At 34.3% G+C, this 14338-nt stretch overlaps 1 protein-coding gene across 1 annotated transcript in view; it reads right to left on the minus strand.

Annotated features, from left to right (window-relative positions):
* Positions 1-14338, minus strand: part of LOC120637626 (S phase cyclin A-associated protein in the endoplasmic reticulum) — a 60971-nt gene that overhangs the window by 22567 nt on the left and 24066 nt on the right. The window contains exon 15 of the mRNA XM_039909537.1: positions 10283-10464. Coding sequence (XP_039765471.1) covers positions 10283-10464 — 182 coding nt within the window. The remainder of the gene's footprint in view (positions 1-10282; positions 10465-14338) is intronic.

The raw sequence follows: 14338 nt of genomic DNA on the forward strand, positions 1-14338 counted from the left end.
GACTGAAGTGTATCGAAAAAGCAGTCGTATTTATACCAAAATAGCCACCAATTCAAAGTCATGAACATTGGTTAATCTAATAGAATATCTGGCAAATATGAATTTATAGTTATGTAAAGTTTAATTATTTACCCACTTTATAAATTTACTGTAACACATGTTTGTTTTGTTTGGGTTGTAGAGTGTGAGCAAGTTAAGCATATTTATAAGTGCTATGCTACCTCTATTTATATTCTTACAGCTCATATTCTATGTTGGTAACTAATTCGTGGTTAAAGTCTTCAAGAAAAGTGTATATTATTATTCAGACAACATTTATATAACAGTCTACAAGTTCTTTATAAATAGGTAGAGCGCAATCTGGGTTCTGCTAGTATGACCTCATAATCACGACACGGGATAGTCACGAGCCGGTAACCGAACCAAGTCCCCGGAGTATACAGCAAAACCCCATTTGTGGATTACGCCTAATGGCCCTTCTGCTTAACAACATTATGTACTGAAATCGTTTCTGCAATAAGTGTGTTTTCGAAACATTTTATGCTTCATTTTCTTGTCATACCTAACTACAAGGTTTTGTTTTCTGCCATATGAGGCAAAAACCAAAACAACACGCCCGGACATTATCACACGTTTGGGCGAACCTGAGGAAAGAGTTAAGCCCCAAATGCCTGTAATACTACGGCAACCACGCACTTCATACCGGAACACAGCAATGCTGCTTTTGCGGCAGAAATAAGCATGGCGGTGGTACCAAGACAGCCTCTGCCATAAAAAGGTCTAAAAGTACTCACAATACAAATTGTGCTAGTTTCTGCCCACCCGGGAATCTAGGACCCTGTAATCTATAGTCGAACAGGCAAATAAAGTAGATCAAAATAAAAAATACTCTGAATAATATTGCCTACATCTATACATAAGAGATTTATTTAAGGCAACTAAGCATTGTTACAAAACTATTATAGTTATTTTCACAGATAACAATAAATATAACGCTAATCCAATTAGAGTAACGCAAACAATTATTATAATTAACCGGCACGCGTATGGTAATTACTTATAATGCCTGTATTGTGAACTTTATTATACCCTATCCAAGTGAAATTCAACTTCATTGACTAAACTTTAAAGTTCTTGATTGTTTGTAGTTCAATACGCACACGACTATGAAAATAGGAAACGTAGACTCATCTTACAAAATAAAAGGCATTCAAAAACTGATAATAAAAAAACTAAAAATTGATGAGCATGTAACATATGGAAGAAAAACTAATGTTATAAAAAAAACTCTTTTTTGCACATTTTGTGATTTTATTCTACAGATGGCTCCTCAATGGCGAAAATACACAAATATTGTTTTATCAATTTGTAATTCCAGTTGGTAGTTCGTAATTTAAAATAAATCACGATTTAAGATCAGCGTCACGAGAGAATATGTCGAGAGGTTGTCACACTATTATTATTTAACACACGCGGAACTTGGACGGACCGAATAAATTCTGCAATTTATATCTGATATCTCTCTGCATAAATGCACAAGAAAGGTAACGGAGGACTCTAAAACGCCCCATAAGATAACGACCACGACCAGTCTGACAAGACTGAAGCGATTGAGAAGAATTTTAGCATAAGTTCGTGCAAAGGCAATTTTTTCTTACTTTTGATAACTGCTAAGCCAACGTAAGGTATCTCTGTAACGTCTAGTCTCATATAAATAAAACTGACATGTATTGACTTACCTGTATTTATATCAAAATACCCACCAACACAATATAATTTTAATTATTTCTTGACAACTATTTATTCATTAAATAAGAACTATCAGTACATTTGCTAAAATACTAATCAAGTTAATAAAATATCAGGGACTAGTTATAGTTATCAAAAGTTTCATTATTTACGCACTATATAAAATTACTTTAGCATTTTTATTATAATGTAAACAATCTTTTTGTTACTTTTGGTGAAATTTATGAATGAATACACTATTATTGTACACCACATAAAAATACAGGAAAAAATATAAACAAAACTAGTTTATACGGCGTATACAATTAGGCGGCCTTATCGCTACATAGCGATCTCTTACAGGCAACCGATGTCTGAAGTTTATTTTCAAATTGTAAAGAAAAGAATAAAAAGTCACCTACACAAAGAAAATCTCAATTTTCATATTAAAAAAAATGTTCTATTATATTTGTTTCTATTCGTTTTTCCGAATTTTTTCTTTGATATTTTTAAATCATACTTTACACTAAAAAAGTAATGAAAAGATTGTTGACATTATAAGAAAAGTTGGAGTGTGAGAGATGAATTGGTTAAAGAAAAACATAAATCTATTTCGGTACTTTTGGCCGCAATTTTTTTCTACCCACACGAATATCGCTTGCATGTGACAGACAGGACGACACAGGGGACGGTAAACGAACCTAGGACCCTTGAGGATACATCGACACGACGGCACGCGACCTGTCACATGTGTGAATAACGGTTAAATAATTTTATTTGATCGAAAAATTACAACACTATGTGGTATATTTATTTCCTACCATTGTAAAAATGTATGTATCGTAAGAAGTGTATAAAGCAGAAATAATGTTATATAAAGCAGAAATAAGTAACATAGATATAGTTCTTGGGAACTCAATGATAACTTCGTACTCGCCTGAAGATGGCTTTCCGAAAGATTCGCGCATGAATCTTTCGGAAAGCCACCTTCAGGCGAGTCTATAAGATGATACGATATACAAACCTCATAGGTGTACGTACGGTTATAATTAATACTAAATACCAACTGTCATCTCAAGAATTGTTGTAGTTAGTTAAATCTTAAAGCCAATTCGGCAATATTGCGGAAGTACAAGGCTCCCACCTGGTGCTCTTTCGCACCAATGAGTCATTGCCTTTTTGTATGTACGTAAAAAATCACTTCGTGAAACTTGCAAAATAAAAATTTCATAGTCTTCAAATGGTCACTATGTTCAGCCTTGTTGCGTTGCAACTACAATAAATTTTGACATCTCGTGTTTTTTGTAACCTGTAAGGAAATGGTAATGAACCTGCATTTTTCGTATACCTTCAATGTCATAAAAAGAAACGTACAATAAAGACCCAGAACGGGCCATAACTTGTAGAGTGTTAACATAAATAAAATATAGTCCAACTGATTAGGGTGGAAGGCAATGGAGCAAGTACAATTAACGGAAATCAGCGCCATATTTTTTATTTCTGGTATATTTTGATTTAATTTCACAGTCGTCGCGCGCATATGTCGTGTTTTGCATCGGGCAATGAGGTGAGAGAATTGGCAATTGCATTATGGTAATTCGATATAGCATTAGTTTTTATTTTGGGATAACTATTTAAAAAGCGTAAAATGTTATCTTAACAATTTACGTCAACGCTTTAAATTATAAATGCGAATGTATGTATATTTGATTGTTACAGTACAGCTGAACCGCTCAAGCAATCTTAATAAAATTTAGTACACCGATTTCTTGAACCTTCAGACCGAAATATGACCGACATTTTTGTAGCTTGATAAACAGATATACTAATCGCAAGTCTTTCTGTTAAAATCGTGTTGAAAGCATTTTATTTTATGTTATAATTGGTGGACATGGTGGAGGTGCAAATGGCCCACGTCATGTAAACAGAGCAACACTTCGCGTCCCTTCACTTGGCAAAAGGGCATCTTAAGAACACATCCTACAAAATACCGCCCTGTATATGTTATATTTACACCGGCAACCAAGTACTTCAGACCAGAACACAGCAATGCTAAGCATGGCGTTAGTACCTCCCCGGACGAGCTCTCAAAAAAAACTCTACTACTACTATATAGTAAAGTTGCATTAACCTGTGCATAGCATTTTGCTTACTCATTTTTATATTCAGTGTAAATAAACAAACCCTTCAATAATAAATAGGTATAAAAAAACGAGTTTTAAAGAACGAAGCAAAATTACCGAGGATCTGTTTGGTGTTGAAAGATTGAAGAAATTATAAATTACACCATAAAAGTTATCCTTCTTTTTGCGGAGTACCTATAGCAAATTAACAGATTATGGAATTCCCCGCAAAGTAACGCCTTATTATTTTTATGTGGCGGATTTGAGAGTTACCGAGTATGCAGCAAACAAAACATAAATTTAATAGATTTAACATTTCCATATCATACATCGATTTATTTTACAATTTCAATAATGATGAAGAATGCAATGTCACCTACCTCTCTGTATAATAGACAGAGGATAGGGGAGGTAAAATTCAATTTTTTAAAGAATAATAACAGGAATATTTTAAAGCATAATATAAAATTAAAATAACGTGCCAGTAAATTGATTTCGAAGTTATAAAACTTCAATGAAATGAATGGAATGAAGCAAATCCGCAAAATAGAACTTTTCATTCGTTGAGACATTTTAAATAGGTTACTATAAAATTTAAATCTAAGCATCTAGAAATCAGCCCTGAAATTCTTATTCTTCTGAAATTCTATTTCTTATTCTGCACACTGTAGAAATGTTTTAATCATACCATTTAAGAGACATTTGCGAAATAAAATACCAAAAAGTGACTGAAAGGCCTATTATTGTGCCAAGTACGGCCTACTTTTTGAGTACATTGTCTCTCAAGTTAGGAAACAAAGACATGCTTTTTTGAGACAAGAGAGCTATCCAGGTCACTCTGGTTTTCTTTATTTTCTCACGAAGTGGGTGACTGACTGCTTTGCTTTTATTTTATTTCACTTTTAAGAAGTTTTTCAATACTGTTATCAAATTTCAAGAATTGAGACCTTGATGTCAACTTGAAGGGATTTTCATAACTTCAGTGGTGGGTCAATGCTCTAACTCCCGCACTCCCAGACCTTTGCCCAACAGTGGGGCATAATAGGCTGAGGATGATAATAGAAAATTTATTACTGTCTACTAGTATAACACAATCATCAGTCATTACTGGCGCAGTAGGGTAAATGTCCCAATAACCGTCACCTGCCATTAAATCGAGCGCGCATCATTGACAAAACACAAATTGAATGCAAGAGGGGGCTCACCCCTGTTCTGTCCGTGCGCTATTGAATAAATATTGTTTCTTCGGCGGATTGAATTAAGTTGTGTTGGGAACACGCTGAGTGCAATAAAGTAGGCTCAACTTTTATATGGACAACTAGCTGTGTGCCCGCGACTACGTCCGCGTTTGTGTCGTATTATTTTTTAAATACCGCGAGAATTTTGCTTTTCCGGACTATGAAATATATTATGTGTATCTTTGGTATTCAATCTAACTAACAATATTTTTTTTATATCTTGCTGTAATGTCCTGCAGTGCTTTACGGGATTCTATGGCCGTCTCTTAGATTCACGCTAAATCTGTTCCAAATTTCGTCAAGAACGGTGAAGTGGTTGCAGCGAACGTAAGTGAAAAACAAACCGACACGCTGACCCATTTATAATATTATTTTGGAAGAACGTCGATATGAGGCAATGTAGAATTTTAGCGACTTCGATTCGTTCGTATTTTTTAATTCAGAAGTTAATACCGTGTTATTTGTCCCATATATTTTTGATAAATCTGCATCAGATTCAGATTGAGAGAATAGAACAACAAGCAAATCATTTGAATTCAGTGTAAGACTGCAGTAAACTTTCAAGATAGATAGATCTTTATTTGCATAAGCAGTGCAAGCATTAGCAGTGCGTAGCAAATTTCAACACAATTTTTAGGTTACCTCTTGGCTTGTTCTTCTATCTTTTCGACCGACTGCCTTAGTAAAGGTTTAAGCAAGCATAAAAGACTACCTGCTTGATTTTACTACGTTAAATGAGATTTAATTATAACAAAGAATTCATTTAATAATTTGTGCCCCTAACGACTTAACGTTAAAGTTAGCGGTAATAAAAAATAAATATTGGTATATCAAATAATCATCGAACCAGCGCACAGCGGCGTTTTAATAAATTAAAAAATGTCCTCGATATAATTGCTGCCCAAAAGGTTGGGTCGTCATTGTTCGCGGCGTAGCCATTCATGTTTGAAGTTCATTTAATATTCGAAACATACATTGTCACGGTTTGTCATTCATTACATAATACGAAAGCCTTCACTCTAAAAAAAATTGGTTATTCCTAACAAGATAGTGATTGTTGTGATCAAGCATCTTGATTCCATACGAGCCTAACAAGAACATAGATACATCAAATAAGATGATAATGATTGTTTATCATAATTCAATGGACTGGGCAACTGTATTGCTCCGATTATTGTTACTTAACTAAGGCATATTCTTAACTGATTCAATTTACGTACTTGTTTAAGCTAAATAATTAAAAATGATCTAATCATACAAAGAAGTAAATAATAATAGAAACAACGTATTTATTTGTTAGAATCGATGAACATACCTACATTGTTAGCTCAATCTATAATGAACTTGCTACTATAACTAATCAGCTTTTGTTGTTATGTTTATTATCATAATTGTTATAATTTATATAACGTCAACTAAGAGAAAATCTCTCTTAGTTGGCTTTCTTTTTTTAGAGTGTTGTTTTCATACATAGATTGTAAAATTTTATTAGATCAACATATCCTCTTTTTGCAACAAATAGTTAAGTTGAATACGCTACTTGTAGCGTAGACTTATTCTCAACTATACAAATTTAAAAAACATGAAGAAAATTTGGTTTTATTCACCGCTGTTACTACAGCCACGCTCTTGGGCTGTACCGCTCCACAGGACGGTCCCAATCTCGTATTAAGAGCTCAACGTTTTAATTTCGCAATTGGTAGTAGGAGTGGTGTCGCGATCGGACGACATGCTGACTAATTACAAAGCGGCTCATTGGCTTTTTGATATTTAAACGAACTCAAGGAGGGTAGATGGAAATAGCTGTGTTTACCCTGTGATTTTATTTGGCTATTACAAGGTGCCCATGACTTCGCCATCAACGTCATTGGACATTCGTAACCCTCATTATATTACTTCGTTGTCCATCTGTCTGTCTATCAAGACCCTTATTTTTCAGGAAACCGTCAAAGTTTCACCTTGCCTCTCACTTTTTGGGGTAAGCCCATTTCACCGATAAGCGACCATATTGAGATCTTGCATATATAACAAAAGTTGAAGTTATTGGGACGTGACTCGGATGTGAACTCTTCTGGCTGAGCTATGAAAAAACAATGCTATCAAAAGATCGATCGAGGGAATCCTACGGAGTACTTTCTATTGACCTAGAATCGTGTTATTTAGCAAGAAGCAGTGTCTTATGATACATATAAAGGGCACATTTAACTTACACATTTGTAGTTAAATAAAAAAGATATCTTATTTTTCATCAAATTGTAGACAACCCTAGTTGTAGTTTGATTGCCTAATCGCAGAACATTCAGACCTGACGCAATTAAATAGGAACATAAAATGGTGAAAATTTACTGACAGTCGGCATCTGTATAAAGCGCAATCGCGCACTAAGAGAATAATGGCATTATCGAGGCAGAGAGGTAATCAAATCGAGTACTTAATTCGATTCCGACACTCGATTCCATTGTCGATCGAGAGGCCTCGATACAGCTTGTAACCTTTTGCGTCTCTTATTGCTTTGAAGTGATTGATTTTTTCGTCTTTTAGCGGCGGTAGTTTAATTTTATAATGACGCAAAAATCTAACAATAGTCACACTTTTGTATTGTTCAATTCATTTGGCCTAAAACTTTCTGGTGTTAATCTATGGGTTCTATTCATGCATACTGTCGGCATCAACTTATCAATAATTCTTTAAATTGATGAAGCTATTGGTATATTTTCAAAAGTTGCTGCGTTTAAGAAGGAAAATATACTTTCGCATTAAAGTTAGGCGTTAAAAGATTATATTCCTGACATGACGTGATTGAATGGACGATGTTGGTTGCTTTACGATTTATTATCATTAATAAATATTAATAAGCTCATAGAAGGTCACTTTTGATGCGTAACTTCTTACATAAAAAAATACATGGTAGTCAGATGATGATAACTACATTTGACTTAAAACCAACGGCTTCCAAACGCGCCCTGATTTAAAAAGGAGCCCATAACAAACTTAGCTAAGTATTATTTTTGTTATCACCATCTAAAATTGGGATAAGATGTAATCTATGACACTACGACCATAAAGTAACTGTACCAAACAAACAAACTTACGCATTTTTAATATAATTTTATTAATTGACTGGCAACCAGGATATATTGAAAATGTGTTCCAAGTTTTCATTTAAAAAGTTAAGTCTGCACCTCAAGCATACAAACAGCGGGCAACAAAGGGTAACGACTGACGTACCAAAACATTGAGAATGAAAGCTTCGCGTTGCTCAACACAAAAGAGGGAGGTTATTATTGTACGCCATAATTAAATGGGACTCTGAATAGCGCACCTACTGTTTGATAGGGTGTTAAGCTTTTATAATTATTCTTTTCTTTTATTTGTATTGGCACATTTATTGTGTATTTCCCTTGCTCATTATAAGTAAGCAAATGCGGATCTTTCGATTTAAATTTGCAAAAATAACTTCTACTACAGTTTCATATTTAACAGTATCAAAAGTCGATTTTTAATATTGATTAAAAATTATTCACAGGTAATTTATTTGCAATTTCTAAATAAGTATTACATTTACTAGTCAAATATATTGGATGTCTATACTGCGAGGTGGATGCATAAACTCTCAGGAACTTATTAGACATACAATTTTAGAAAGTAGATTCCTTATAACCTTTAAGGCTAACTGCTTGTAAAATAAAAATATATATAGAACGGAAATCGGTGGACGTTGGTGGTTTCAAGAAGCTGGAATGGCGAACACGCAACGATAAGATATGCATAAAGAGTTAAATAATGTATACACGGAAAATTAACTGGTATATGTTACCAGCTAATTTTCAGTTAATGTTTCGTGCTAAACGCATCACTATTATTGTAATGTTGTGGTTTGTAATGGTAACAAGTGGCATAATAACAAAGATTTAAGTTAGGCTTATATAGTAAAATATTTGATATTAATTAAACATCCCAACACTTCACAACTATAAAACAGCAAACCAAAACAAAAAAAGTAAGCAAAACAGTTTATCTACTTCATAAACACTTTTTGCATGCATATATTTTGGCCCAGGTATGCTTTCCAAAGAAGACCTCTCGCTTAGGGGGGCGAGCGACATAAAACCAGTTGAAGGGAGCCACTACGCAAGCGGCACAGATCCGTTCTATTTTGACATTCATACAAAATACCTATGTACAGCAATGTATGTCTATCATTATATATTGATATTGATAATGAAGATTTGACATTTTTAAATTTTAGCCTATTACCTTGTTCCAGAGGAGAATTCGATATAGTATTAAGAATACCCTCCGTCTATTTCTTTACTCAACTCGACCCTCAAAAACTACGAGTGGTGAGTGCTGGTGCATTAGACAAATTAGATTATGACTACCCCGATGAATGTTAAAGTAAGTGTCAAAGAAAAGAAGCCCTTATACTATACTTAATAATTACTTTGAAAATAAGATATAGCTTTACATTAGTCCCGGAAATCGAAACCAAGGTCTCGTAATGTCCTAGTTGTCAAACATGCTAAGCATTACAGTTTTGACGACCTCTCTGGCGCTGTGGTAGGCGCTGTAGTCATAAAAGTGGGAGGACCCATATTCGATCCCCGGCATGGGTTGTTTTTTGTTTATTTCGAAAAACGGTCAATCAACTGCTTACTCTAATATAACTATAGGACTATTTGGCATGTGTATACAATTGTGCCTTCTCGGTGCGAACATAGCATGAAAATCCGCTGGGTACATACGGCTGCTATATACAGCTAAAAAAAATAAAATAATTACAAGTATAAAATATTAAAAAGACGAAAAAATTAATTGCTCAATTAAAAACTCAAACAATTAGCTATTCCTTTACTTAAGCATAACACTAGGTATGCTATCGATGAAGAGATATATACCTACTATCACGAAAGCAATTTGGGAATTTATAACACTGACGCAAAAAAGTAAAAGTGGACTTGGGGTCCAGGAGTCGGTGAGTAGGTGGGGTCCGGATAGTGATCAAAGGAAAAAAACATAAAACCGTTAAAAAGATATTTGTTACTTGTCGGTAACGCTAAGTCGGCTGTAATGGCTCGATATTTGTCGGATAGAGGCATCGTACCTCTAGCCGCCAAATATCGCCTTCTACGGATCCGCCTGCTCGTGACCGCTACTGTAGACCATTGATCAAATACTGAAAAGCCCACTAACCAGATCAGCTGATGTGCTCTATTCCTTAACACGGCCACACTCTCAACCTCTCGCTGAGGGAAGTTCCCGGGGCCCTCACAGCGCCGGGTAGCAGATAGCACGGTGTCCAATGTCAAAGACAAACAGTCGCAGAGATGTTTCGCTAACTCCATTTCCCTCACGTCGGATAGTAAGTCTTTTTCCTGAGACAAAAAAAAATAATGACATCATCTTCAAGGTATATATTCTATGAGATCAAAACGGTCCGGGGAACTGAGTTCGGCACGCACCTCGTAACTTTTCGGAGTTATGTGCGTTTTAAATTTAAGCCAATAAGAGTTGCTTTGACGAGGAAGGAAAACATCGTGACGAAAGCTTCATGCCTGAAAGTTAACCACAATGGAGACAACTATGTAGTATAATATATAAATCTCCTGTCACGATGTTTGTCCGCGATGGACTCCTAAACTGCTTAACCGATTTCAAATTAAATTGGTACACCGTGAGCAGTCTGGTCCAACTTAAGAGATAGGATAGCTTACCTTTAATTATAGTCGCAATTTTTTTTATTGCAAATTTTTTGTCTATGATTAGTTGAGTCACATGTTATATATATATATACTACTATACTCATTGAAGGCTTAGCGATACAGAATACTTTAAAAACAAAATCAAACGCAGACGAAGTCGCGGGCAACAGCTAGTGTAGTATAATAATTATGTTTAGGAAAATTTGATTACAAATAAGTATTTAATGTTCATTCCATTATATCATACCATAAGTTCCATACTATTATATCGAAGTCAAAACTTATATTAGCCGGACATTCTTTTTGTTATCACCATCGCAGTGCAATAACTTGTTGTCAAATAGGAATAATCTATCTATACTAATATTATAAAGAGATTACCGGGGGTAATCTCTGGATCTACTGAACCGATTTTGAAAATCCTTTCACCAATATAAAGCCACATTATTTGAGCCATGGGCTACGTATTAACCTGAATACTGAAAAGAAGGTTTCGTGGTAGTCCGATTTGCAAAGTAAGTCAGAGAAAAAACGGTCGAACGATAAGGTTTCTTACGAACGCTGCCTTAACGATGATAGATATACGATTGAGTTCATTGCAAAAGTTGAAGAGCTTGATTATGCCTACAAAGTCAGCGACAGCCTATGTATAACTTTCATATTTAAGTTACAAAAAGTAGTTTGTTTGTATATTAAAAGATATATTCAATCTTTAGGTAATGTGTTTTGGTTATATTAAGTATCAAAAATAATAATTTCATATCAAAATAAGTATACTTATCGTCACAAGTATTTAAAACAATAAACTTTTCCCTTTACTGTATATAATTTGAACGAATGGTTATACAGATATTACGAGATAGGTATATAGCCGCGGCCATGTCGAGTCATCGTATCTATCAATCAATGAAAAAAAATATCTTTTTTGATAGATACCGATAAGTGCAATACGTGATATACTTATTAATGGTAAACATTATGCCTAAACGACGGAAGTATGAACAGTGGCGTGCATTGACGTTATGCACAGGACATGTATTAAGCGGGCAGATAATGTACCTAATATGAAAAAAAATATTTTTATATTTAATTTCATTTTATATAATCTGCATAACCTGTGCTTACCATCAATGCACGCACCTGAGTATGGTATTCCGGAAGTATGACGGAATTGTTCGTCTTTAAAATTCTAAAAATCAGTCCGTGACAAAATTGTCATATCTTTTAAGTTTGATTCATTCGCGTGCGAAGTCACGAGGGACCGCTAGTGGTAATATAAAGACAGAGACTGGCGTACATACAAATTCAAGACACAGTTAATATCATTAGTCAGAGAAAAGGACTTTAGGGTTGGGGAGCGTTTGATGCGTCCAGTAAACTAGTTCTAGCTAAGCAAGTGCTCTTGCTTTCTGAAATAATATCAAATATATTTATACGCACCACCTACCTCTCTTCTTTGAGCCATTTTAAATAAATAAAATAAATAAATATACTACGACAATACACACAGCGCCATCTAGTCCCAAAGTAAGCGTAGCTTGTGTTATGGGTACCAAGATAACTGATGAATGATTTTAATGAATAATATACATAAATACTTATAATATATAGATAAACACCCAGGACACTGAAAAACATTCACGTTCATCACACAAATATTGTCCAGTTGTGGGAATCGAACCCACGGCCTTGGACTCAGAAAGCAGGGTCGCTACCCACTGCGCCAACCGACCGTCCAAAATTTCTAAATAAAAAAAAAATCGTAAATTTTGGAGGCCTTATCGCCTATTAAGCGATAAGGCCGCCAAAATTTACGCATTGTGTTAACTTTTTATTTCCATTTTTCCTGTATTTTTATGTGGTGTATAATAAAAGAGTAGACATTCATCTGTCACACTTTTTTAAATAGAAATAGGGAAATGATTTAATTTTATAAGAATTTATAGTCGTCGTCGGTAGAAATTGACGTAATTACAATAAAAAAAAAAAACAGTCAATAAGCATTCAGTCTATATTTTTCTCTATGCGGACGAATAAAAAGTTATAGTTTTAATTTTATAAAAAACCTTGCAAATGCAAAGAACGCCATGCTATTGAACTTTTATAAATTCTGTTAAAATTACCATCCAGATAAGATCGATAAAATGTTCTTACTTAGTTGTGGGTAATTTTTACAAAATATATGCAGCTATAAAGTTCTAAACCAAAGTTTCGAACACGAATACCTATAACTTTTCACTGACTTCAAATTCAAAAGTGGAATAAAATTCAGGCATCATTATGCATAAAGAGAACAAAAACGGCATGTAAATTACAAATTTGGCAAGTACCGAGATTTTATCGCTACGATGTTTCGCTTCGGACCTCGTAAACAACTAGATTTACCGCACAACGTAAAAAATTAAAATAAAAAATGGAGATGGCGTTGATGATAACGACAATTAACATTTCAGCCGGCGAACGGACGTTTTAATAACTTATTTTTAATTAGACCTAATAATAGGGACATTTTATAATTTGAGTCATTTTAATTACCTACCAGATTCTGTATGATTATTTTTGATTTTAACCACTGATAGTTTTTTGTGTATGTATATGTTAAACCAAATAAAACCAAAACTGTAATTCTTAAATAAATACAATTTACACATTTAATTCCTTTTGAGTATTTATGAAGTCCCAAAACGTCTTATATGGCAAAACTTGTTATTTAGCACATTTAATAAAATTGCTTTTGCCCGCGACTTCGTCAGCATTTTTAAACATCCCGTTGGTACCATGCACTAAATTACCCGAACGCGGAATAAAAATCTCATTTTACGAAACCAAGGTTTAAGCTAAGGCGAGAGCTATCCCCTGAGAAGGTAGGTTATCCTGGTAACTTTTTACTCTTGAAAAGTCAAGACTAAAAAGTTTCCTATGTCGATTTCCAGGTTACAAGCTATACTTATGTGCAAAATTGCATTAAAATCTGTGCGTTGCAGTTAATGCAAAAAAAGTTTATTTGTTTCTTTGTTTCTGTAAACCTTCATATTCAGAGAAAAACGTTCACATTTATGTTTGTAATATGCATTATAAGTAAAATTAGTCTCTACAGATAATACAGCTACAGACCCAAAAACCAATTTTACATTTATTTAACCACATTGCCCCTTATTATTACCAAATACATTCCAATCCTAAAAGACAAGAGAATCTTAAATAAAAACAAAGTAATATAATATAATGTGCTTTGATTTATTCCCAAAAGTTCTTTACATAACTCAACAAAGTATCTAGTTAGGTAGGCAAGTGGAGAGTTCCGTGGCTTGTGTGAACGCTCCCCTAGGATGCATTAGCGGTGCTTTCAAGGCGCCCGCCCACTCGCCGCTACCGGGACTATCCAGGGTTCCCACTCAAAACTTATGTAACAAAACAAATTCGACTGTAAACAGTAACTGCTTACTTACTATGACGGGAGAAAAATACTTTATTTCATTATATTTTTACCTTTAAGTTATTTATTAAGTACGTGCTAAAGTTGTTAGCATTGATTCGTGTCGCATTG

The sequence above is a fragment of the Pararge aegeria genome, chromosome 1 (genome assembly GCF_905163445.1).
Source record: "Pararge aegeria chromosome 1, ilParAegt1.1, whole genome shotgun sequence".
Classification (NCBI taxonomy): domain Eukaryota; kingdom Metazoa; phylum Arthropoda; class Insecta; order Lepidoptera; family Nymphalidae; genus Pararge; species Pararge aegeria.